Consider the following 9,690-nt stretch of genomic DNA (forward strand, 5'->3'; position numbering starts at 1 on the left):
CAAAACAAGAACAGCTGAGAAGCCCTGAGTTAAAAGTACGGCAGTGTGAAAGTCTCAGTCGATGGGTACAGGTTGCGGTCGCCTGCCGTAGATGCTCTCCAATGCCAACTCTAGCGTGGGGAAGTTGAACTTGAAGCCGGCCGCCTGGGCTTTGGCGGGCAGCACACGCTGGCCCTCAAGGAGCAGTGGCGCACGTTCTTTCCCCATAATAGCGCGAATCACGAAGGCCGGTGTGGGAATGCACCCACCAATGGAGGGGACGCCCAGTGACTCACTGAGCGCACGCGAAAATGCACCCTGACGAACAGGGCATGGTGCAGTGCCGTTCACTGCTCCCGTAAGTTGTCGACCTGAAGTCATTCAGGCAGGTCATAGTAACGGATGAAAGAATCGATTGGAATCGCCTACTTAAAACGGCCGGACGGATCACGTTGGTTGTTTCGCTATCATGAATAATTGAAAAAAGAGTGAACTTGCAGTTTGGGGGTGCTGTGTTGGCTTTGGTGTTTGGCAGTAGGGAGAGTGGTTATCATTTCGTAATCGTGGAAAAATCATCATGACACACCTGCGGGATCCATGATCAAAAAGCAATAGAGGTTGACGAGATCGTCAATATGAATCCACGAGAGCCACTGCTGTCCACTGCCAATGGGGCCGCCTAAGCCAAGACGGTGAGCTGGATACATTTTTGAGAGAGCTCCTCCATCCTTTGAAAGAACGATACCTAGGAGAACAAATACAGGCACTTTTCAAAGAACATGCCTTCCAAAACTTGCAACCGAAATGTGTGCATTAAGCAGGATGAACGTCAACTTATACTTGAAAAGGTATAGAGCTTCTGCTGGGTTTGTGAATGTTGGCCGTTATTTCTTGGAAGCAAGCATTACCCGTTCGGACGAAAACACGTTGAACACCTTCAAGCTGGGTTCCAGAACAAGCGGCCTCCCAATCGCGCACGAGACGAGCCAGAAAACCGTAGTCGACACTGGGATCATCCTCAGTATAACAACGAGAAAGGTGGGGTTCGTAGAAACCTAAACTTGGTTTTATCATGATTTAACCAGCAAATATGATAAACACACCGATAGCCGAGGCGTTTATGAATGTTTTCGTGGTCTTGGGAATACTTTTGACTAAAATCTGAGTGGTCTTTACACGACTTGAATAAACATCTTGTAGAAAACTTCTCATAGCACTAATAGCGAGGTGATAATTTGTATATTCTAATGAACCTGGGAATCAATAGTCTTGGGCTGACCTCGCCGATGTTGCTACCTGCAAGGTTGATGACAACATGGGTGTCTCCAGGTAAGCCGGAAGATTCCACCACTTTCTGTTGTGCTTTGAAAACAAAATTTAGACATTTCATACCCAAGACAGGTCCCCACTGCGATTGGGATTACGAGAAATAATCCGAACATTTGCATTCTTCGACAAGAGTTTAGACGTTAAAGCCTTCCCAATGAGACCCGCACCACCGCCTGAATGATGTAATTCATGCAACATTAGAACTAAGATGTACCAATGACTACATTTAGTTTCGCCGAAGTTGACATCTAGAAAGTGCGACGTAAGGCTCAAAAACTGGCAGAAAAATGTTAGTTTCAACTAAAGCAAGCATGAAGGAAATCAAAATACTTAAAGGAACATTAGTACTGGCAATACGAATGCTTAAGATTGTCAACACAAGGTGACCAAAGACAAAACACCCGGAAAAGGCTACTGGGGGGAGGAGGACTTCAACAAACCTACCATTCGTTAGCAAACTTTAGTAGGGCGGGAGAAGAACCAATTAGAAAAACAAAAAATAGGGCCAAGCAAACGGAGAGCACATTAAAGTCTTGATGAATAGCCAATCATGATGCACTGACGAAGGCTGGTGGTCATCCAGTCAAATAGAAAGTCAAAAAATTATCATGTCTTTGTTTCGAGTGGAATCACAAACAAAAATTGCAATTTTGACAGCCCACCTAATTTAAATAAATTGTAGTGCAACCACTCTCCCAATCTTATCACCTTATAGAAAAGATAGAGAATAGCCTGGAACAAAGTTTAATTCATTAAATTTATGCAAAGCAAGAATGGAAGACAAGGTTTAAACAAACGAGATTGTAAAATAACTACCGGATCTCCTAGAATTATTTAGTTATTCAATTTTAGCAAAATTTTTAGGTGGCATTTTCTTTTGTTAGCAACCCTGACTTACTTTTAAGGGACAATGGATAGATCAGTAAGTCGATCTAAGATAAATTGATTGCTTCCCCTCTCATTCATTCATTCATATCTGCGGGCACTTTCTTGAAGCCTTGTTTTTTATCAATAATCTATGCATACATGACTAGAAATCAAGTTAGGTTCTCGCATTTTAGACAGAAACATGCCATTTTCCACTTATAACTTGTTTTTTTTCACAGATCAACCGTTAGTCACGTAATTCAAAAACATCTTACACCCGACAGGTGACCTTGCCACTGGCAGTACGGGATGGCGGACACTACGTTGTCGCTCTGTTGTAACGTTCCAAATGAAGTGTCGCGGTGCAGTAGCGGTGGTGAAATGGATGATATTGGGGCGTTAAGTGATGAAGTTTCCAACATCGTTCTTGAATCCGTACTTACTTTCATTGATCTTACATAGTTTTCCAGGATGTTGACCTCAGAATTTACTCAAAGCGTGTTGAGGAACAGCTGGAAAGCCTCGAATCTTCAGCCGTCGAGACCTGTGAGTTCGATTCTTTATTTTATTTTCAGATGTTCGGATGGGTCCCAGCGTAGTTGAACTACACAAGAAAATTTCGACTTGTTGCAAAACTTTAGAGGTACACTTGATTTTTTACCTAATTTTTAGCGCATGGAAACAATATTGGCAGATTTTCACCGAGACCTCGGTAACATTAGTTCGGATATACAAGATCTTCAAATACGGTCAATGAATATGCACCAAAGACTGCAAAATCGACAGGTTGTTTTTGTGGAGTTATATTTTAAGTAGGATACCTATGAAGGATTACTCATTGTGACTCAATTAATTGTAAAATGCAGCTTTTAGGTTTGCGCCGAAATAGGCAACCATCATTTCTTCTTTACAAGGTATTTATCAATCAAGCTGTTGTTTTTAGGAGGATTCGTAGGGACTTTGCGGTTACTTCCTAATCATCGCGTTAATTTAAGCTGTGTAACTTGAAGTATCATTGCTATTTCAGGCTGTTCGTGGTGAACTCAGTCAATTTTTATCAGATATGGTCATTCCGGATGCCCTTATTCAGTAAGTCGGACGTCCTACTTCCTACTTTCGCTTTACCCTCCTAAACATTTAGTTTCGTTACAGGCATATTCTTCTCACTCCAGTAACAGAGCAGGAATTCATCGAAAACTTGCACGAACTTGATCACAAGTTGAAAATGATAGCTGATCAAGGTGTATCGGAATATCCCGCCTGTCAAGATATTGGATCGTTATTAAAGAAATTAAAAACTAAGGTATGTTGCGCAGAAACGTGCTGTAGGCCCGTGTTTATTTCCTGAGATGAAATGAATAAGCTGTCAAACGCCTTTATTTTAAGGCTGTCACTCGAATACGAGAGTTCCTTTTGGAAAAAATTAAGGTATTGCGCAAACCAATGGCAAATTATCAGGTTCCTCAGTCTCAACTTCTGCGCTTCAGGTAAATGCTTTAATGTTTTCGTCAAACTTTATTTTGATATTCCCTTATCCTTTTCTGTTAGGTATTTTTATGCATTTCTCCTGATCCACGAGAGAGAACTAGCAAGAGAGGTTCGAGGTAGTTATCTTTTTACAATGGAAAAGGTCTATTTCGCCTACTTCAAAACGTATGCATCCAAACTACTCAAACTTCAGGTAACTTGTCGTCCCGTCTGTGCTTGCCTAAAGCCTTGTTATTGAAAGCACTGTTAGGCCAAAATCGAGCTTCGACTTTTTTTTCTGCTTTATGTTTTGAGTCTACCATAATTAATGCATATCAAATATCTGTGTATCAGATACGTACATTCGTTGCTGACATTCACTCTACACTTTTCATCATTCCATCTCCTCTGCACGCTCTGAGCTTAAGTCCCATCTACGTGCTTATTTTCATCATTGTTGGTTGGTTGTACGTATTTCTAACTAATGCGAACCGAATATCATTACCTCTGTGTAGTACCGTGGTAGACTTTTTTTCAGAAATCCTGCTTATTGATAGTGGCAATTTGATAAAATAATGCTCTTTCAGGCAGATAGTACTCTCGAGAAGGATGATCTTGTAGGCAAAAAGTCCGATGAATTGAACAACTGGAATCAGAACTCTGGTCCATCAAGCGTCGTCAACGTTTTGCAGTCGTCTTCAGCTACCACAAATCAGTCCACCTCTCGTCCGGGCCAGTTCGGTCTCGGTGGCCGAGCCGAACGATTACTAACCAAAGAGGGCCTCCAAGCCGCCATTCTTCTACCTCATGCAGCAGCAAAGAACGAATCCAAGGTCCTCTTTCCATCATTGATTTCCCTTCTACTTTTAGCATTGTGGACTCTAGCAATCTCTTATTTTTTTAGTATTTAATGGAGGAGGTGTACAGGTCGATCAATTATGCCCTTCTGGACACAGCTTGCCGGGAATACGTATTCCTTGGTGATTTTTTCCTGCATAGCTTTAGTTCCCCTGTTTCCAGCTCAAAGGCTTCACTCACAAGTGAACAGGCTGCTGCATCATTATTTGACAAGGTCTTCGGTCGAACACTCGGCACGTTGGAGACAAGCGTAATGCCTACGCTAATTCAAGTTGGCCAATACGATCTCCTTGGAGTCTTGTTGAGTATTCAACTTACCCATTCAATGATTAGTTTAATGAGGGAGCGCGGAGTCCCCGTCCTTGATCGGTAGGTTTTGTGCGCTTGCGTATCACAATGAGGGTAACAAACTTTATACCCACGATTCATTATGCTAATTTTTGCGAAGCGTATTCCTTTTTATTTGTGGTCGTGACTTTTATTTCCGATTAAATATTCCTATTTTACTACAATTTATGCCTTTACTTTTTGTGTCTCTCATTAATGTCTTCGTCTTCATTTTCACTATCGATTCGGGTTGCAAAATATTTTAAAGTAATCCAGACGTACTCTTCAGTTCTCCTATCTGTCGATGCTGGGCACTGTAATGTATGGTGCTGACAATTCATGATAGACGCTTTTTTCGTATCTACTTTGGGTAATGCCCGTAGTTTAATTTGAGCCCTTTTCTCTCAGCTATTGGTTTAATCAATTGGATGCAATGTGGAGTCGCGTGGTAGACCGCATGGAGGCGCACATCGCGTCTTTGCGAAGCCTAGACACTACTCAATTTGCTCACCTAGCCGCCCTTCATCTGCGTGCCCAACGAGGCGCCAGTATCAATGAGGCAGCCGCGGTAGCCAACCTCTCCCCTCGCGCCTATAGCCTCATTCGTCCCCACCCTGTGGCCCGTCGCTACGCCGAGTTGGCCGCCAGCCTACATACCATTGGGAGCGCGCTCTCGGTCTCTGGTAAGTTATCCACCTCTTGAAAATTACTGTTTTCCTTCACAGACTTTTAGTTGAAGTGTGTGAGGCTTTGTTTCCTGATCTAACTTTACTGATCGGTAAAGCCTACGCCAATTTAACACCGGTAGTTAGCTTTCCTGTTGAATTAGTGACTGCATTATCACTTCACGCAGGCGCATCGAAGGAGGGAGGTGAAACGGTGGGACAGGTGGAGGGACACAATTTAGATCCACGAGTTGTCCTTGCACTGTCCAGAATGCACGCCGAGTTCGAGGCGGCTTGCTACCGCCTCGCCAAAGCGCTGCCCCGTAATCGTCTCCGACTTGTCTTCCTTATCAACAATTTTGACCTCATCGTTAGTGTTCTCTCAGTGAGTAGCATTTTTGGTGGTGCGCTTTGCTTGGCTGGCGAATTTGCATTGTGGAAATTAGTAAAAAAAGCTTAACACATAAAACTTGTTCTCATATTTATCGGAATTTTCGTTGTTAATGTCGTTGTTCGGACCTTAAACTCCAATTCTGACCTTTGCGTCTTCACTTGTTCGTGCAACTGTAGTTTGTTTAGTGATTGCTCTTCCTTCAGTGCAAAATACAAAACATTTAATTCAAGGATTACAGCAAAGTTTGAAAGGGTATGGTAATAGAGCAGGCATTAATATTAATTACAAAAATCCGCTATTGTAGGAGAAAGGAGCTGGCAACTCTCCGGAGGTCAATCGATGTCGGGAGGCAATTGGGATGCACACAACAGCCTACATCGACCAGGCGCTTCTGCCTTACTTCGGCAGTATGATCAATTTCATCCAATTCGTGGAGAAACGGGGCCCCGACGAAACAGTCGATCAAAATGAAGAGGGTGAAAAAGCATTTTTTTAACAGCCAATCCCACCTCACTTTTGTGTTACATTGGTAAAGTACACTTTAAAGTGAGTCGGTGTTTGGGCATCTGACTGTTTTGGGGATATTAACTAACTCTGTACCACAGCAACCACATCAACTCGATATTTGCAATCCACGCGGCTTTTCATCCTATCAAAACACAATATATGTGCAGTTGACGCCCGCCCTTCTTTCATGTCTTGCAGGTAGGGTGACTCGCATTGTCAAAGGGTTTAACATTGACTGGAAAAACTCTATTGAGAAGATTAACAGCGAAATTATGTTGGAATTCGCTAATTTCACCCTTGGAACTCAGATTTTTCATGTGCGTTGATAGTTTTTGCATTATTCAGCTTCTTTTTAGTTTAGAAAACCCCTTTTATAGTTTTATCCCTATGGTAAAGGTTGACGCTCTGCATCGATGCGATTCTTCTATAACCTCGCCAACTGAATATACTCACTGGTTCAAAAATTGTCTCTCTTGTAGGCTCTTCTTTCGCAACTCGTTCAAGTTTATCATCGTTTCCAAAGGGCTATGACCCTTCCACCATACAAATCGATGCCAGTGCGTAACCAGTTGGTTAGCATACATCAGATAATGAATGAGATCAAGGGATTTAAATCAAATTTCTGAGTCTTTTTTTGAAATGTATGGCTGTGGAATGACTCCACCCATTTGTACTCCACTGAAATGTACCCTACTTGCCCTTTGGTCTTCTTGTATCAGTGGTAGCATATTGTGCGGCTTCGCATCTGATTTTTGTACGTCTTTATGACTTCCGAAACTCAGTGTTATGCTCAAGTAGCCACGCCGCCTGATGGTAGACTCCCTAAATAATATCATTGATTAAACGTTTTAGCAAAAAAAGTCGGTCATATACTACTCAAGGCTATTCTATGAAAGCGCTGATTTTGGGCCTTAGAAGACGGTTTTCTAGGTATAGACTATGAACTACTGAACCTACACTTGAACGCAACAATTTTCTCAGTGGTGAGTGAAGGCACCGATTTATCCAAGGCAATAGGCTACAACGCAGTTCTTTGTTACCATCGTAAACAAGCAGATTAAAGACTGTGATACACTCAATCAGTTTGTTGAGATTTGAGGCTCGATAGGCTCTTAAATTTAATTTGGATATGAGGATCACAACAACTGGGTAAATAAATGACAGCCTATGGTGAAGTAAATGGGTCGTAAAAGTATCTCGAGAAGGAGAGAATTATTATCTATTAAAAGTGTTGGAGACTTAGAAACTCGGCAAGGTTGTCGATAAGTAGCCCGGGAGCGTCAGCATTGATCCAATGTCCAGCACCGGGAATCTCCACACGCTTAGCTCGTGGAAAAAAGTGGAGTACGTAGGGCATTTGATCAGATCTAAAATGCATTTACTGGTCGTACTTCGCAGAACCATCTTGGAAAAATGCGATGTAGCATGAGCGAAAAGCATACTTTAAGAATGGTGAAAGTTCTCCAGAGACGAAAAGAGCGGGTCCGTTGAAAGTGATATTGTCGTCCTCTCTGGAGAAAGGGAAAGCAAAGATATCACTCAAGTTGTCGTGAATAGCCTTCACATTGACTCGCCATACGGCTCTGCCTCCAGACTCAACCAGATTATCAAGAATAAATGCACGTTGATGGTATGACTAAAAAGGAAGTCTAATTGAAATAAATTAGGTGGAAAGTAAAAACGGATTTGAGTGATAGGAAAGTACGGGTACGGCCTCTTTCCACTCCTCCATCAAACGCGCTCGGAGGGTGTGAACACTCCCTGCACGGGTCATTCTTCTGGTATCGACGTGGTTCATCAGGGAAAGAAACAAACCCGTAGTAGCTCTGTTGGGCGATATGTTAGGGGCAATATCTACGACCACCAGACGGTTGATCATAGAAGGCTGAAATAAGGGGTCATAAAGGGTTGCATGCGCATTGTACCTCCATCAGTGCGGCCATCATCGCTGCCTTGCCTCCCATACTGTGGCCAATCAAAGAGACGTCAGAAGCCTCTAGCTGATTTATAAAATTAAGGATGTCCTCTGCAAGAAATTCATAGTTCATGTCCTTCGACCATGGACTTGATCCATGATTTCGCGCATCAACGCAATACACCTGAGATAGGCTAGGTTGAATGAACAAGTACCTTCCCGAAGCCTCTGCTGTTGAGTGCACGAGCAATAGACCGCCAGTTACGCTTGCAGCCCAGTAACCCGTGCATTACTACTAGGGGATTTTGGTTAGGAGCTGATACAGATTTGAAAATATCGTACGCCAGCTTAACGGCTCTACAATGAAGTACTGGTCTAAACGCAAACCGTAGAAGCAACCAAACAATAGGAGGAAAAATTATTTTCCGTAAAGATTACAAATGAAAAACGGGGCTCTTGGAGTCCAAATAAAGAAATAAGTTACTTGCGCCAAAGGATCTTATACGGTCAATATAAGGGGATATACACTATGGAAAGTATACTATGCACAGAAAAAAGTGAGAAACCAACTCTCGACACCTGCCCACCATCCCAAGTGACTGTGCTACAAAGAGTCTGTATCACGAAGGTTACCGCAACCATAAAGGACCAAGTTAACTGGTTGCGAGAGCTATGCTCATCATTACGAAAGATTGTTTAAAATAATGCTGAAAGATGTTTTGGGATTGTGACACGAAGAAACAACACTTGTCAGGGAAATAGGATTGGAATTATAAAAGACTATAACTAACGTTAGCGAGTGTAAAGAGTAATTCTCCTGTTTAAATGTGAGCTAATGAGTTGAAAGTTTAAAAGACCAAAGGAGTAAAGACGAAGAATATTCTTGACGCGCAATCAATTAAAACAGCTTGAGAAGTGGCATTAATGGCAAACACACATACTCCTTCTGTTCAGCTAAATTTTCAACACATTATAATTAAGTTAATTGCAACTGTATATTTTGACCACCGAACTCAATGTCAATGTCAATATGTGTCTGTCGGTATTTGAACTGCCCTCTAGTTACCTTCCGAATGCCAGAAACTTTTTGTTGATAAAAACTGAATCATAATGTCCTTGGGCTCCTGCAAAGATGTAGTGACCTGTAACGGAAATATTAACTGAAAGAGGATGCCTTTGAATTAAGCAGTATGGGAAGAGTTTGCGGATGATCACATTTAAAGGGATATTAGAGTTCGTTTCTACCTTCAGAGCCGCTACGTCTGGCATTTTCTTGGGACATGCCAGCAGTCTGTTGACCACCCTGTACATCAATGGCACATTTTCTCCATGGTACTGTGATGTAATACGGTAGTGGTTTATCCCTCGGTTCTGGTGAGACG

The 9,690-nt window shown here is 42.3% G+C and overlaps 3 protein-coding genes across 3 annotated transcripts; 1 reads left to right on the top strand and 2 right to left on the bottom strand. All coding sequences in view use genetic code 11, as the record gives it.

Moving 5' to 3' along the window:
- Window positions 1-54: 54 nt before the first annotated feature.
- On the bottom strand, window positions 55-1,887 carry EGR_03652 (Epimerase family protein SDR39U1; the record flags this gene model as incomplete). The annotated part of the gene is made up of 7 exons (XM_024492901.1): window positions 55-350; window positions 566-724; window positions 888-1,034; window positions 1,083-1,195; window positions 1,233-1,333; window positions 1,372-1,481; window positions 1,872-1,887. The coding sequence occupies 7 exons, from the start codon at window positions 1,885-1,887 to the stop codon at window positions 55-57; spliced, it is 942 nt and encodes a 313-aa protein (XP_024352784.1).
- Window positions 1,888-2,484: 597 nt separating this feature from the next.
- Window positions 2,485-7,019, top strand: EGR_03653 (Vacuolar protein sorting-associated protein; the record flags this gene model as incomplete). The annotated part of the gene is made up of 15 exons (XM_024492902.1): window positions 2,485-2,610; window positions 2,646-2,721; window positions 2,751-2,818; window positions 2,848-2,961; window positions 3,203-3,264; window positions 3,328-3,478; window positions 3,562-3,662; window positions 3,724-3,856; window positions 4,230-4,475; window positions 4,547-4,869; window positions 5,236-5,510; window positions 5,681-5,877; window positions 6,191-6,362; window positions 6,592-6,710; window positions 6,873-7,019. The coding sequence occupies 15 exons, from the start codon at window positions 2,485-2,487 to the stop codon at window positions 7,017-7,019; spliced, it is 2,310 nt and encodes a 769-aa protein (XP_024352785.1).
- Window positions 7,020-7,615: 596 nt separating this feature from the next.
- Window positions 7,616-9,619, bottom strand: EGR_03654 (Abhydrolase domain-containing protein; the record flags this gene model as incomplete). Its single annotated transcript, XM_024492903.1, has 6 exons — window positions 7,616-7,760; window positions 7,836-8,029; window positions 8,099-8,278; window positions 8,319-8,492; window positions 8,524-8,683; window positions 9,375-9,619. The coding sequence occupies 6 exons, from the start codon at window positions 9,617-9,619 to the stop codon at window positions 7,616-7,618; spliced, it is 1,098 nt and encodes a 365-aa protein (XP_024352786.1).
- Between the last annotated feature and the right edge of the window lie 71 nt (window positions 9,620-9,690).

This window comes from Echinococcus granulosus (genome assembly GCF_000524195.1).
Source record: "Echinococcus granulosus chromosome Unknown EG_S00019, whole genome shotgun sequence".
NCBI lineage: Eukaryota > Metazoa > Platyhelminthes > Cestoda > Cyclophyllidea > Taeniidae > Echinococcus > Echinococcus granulosus.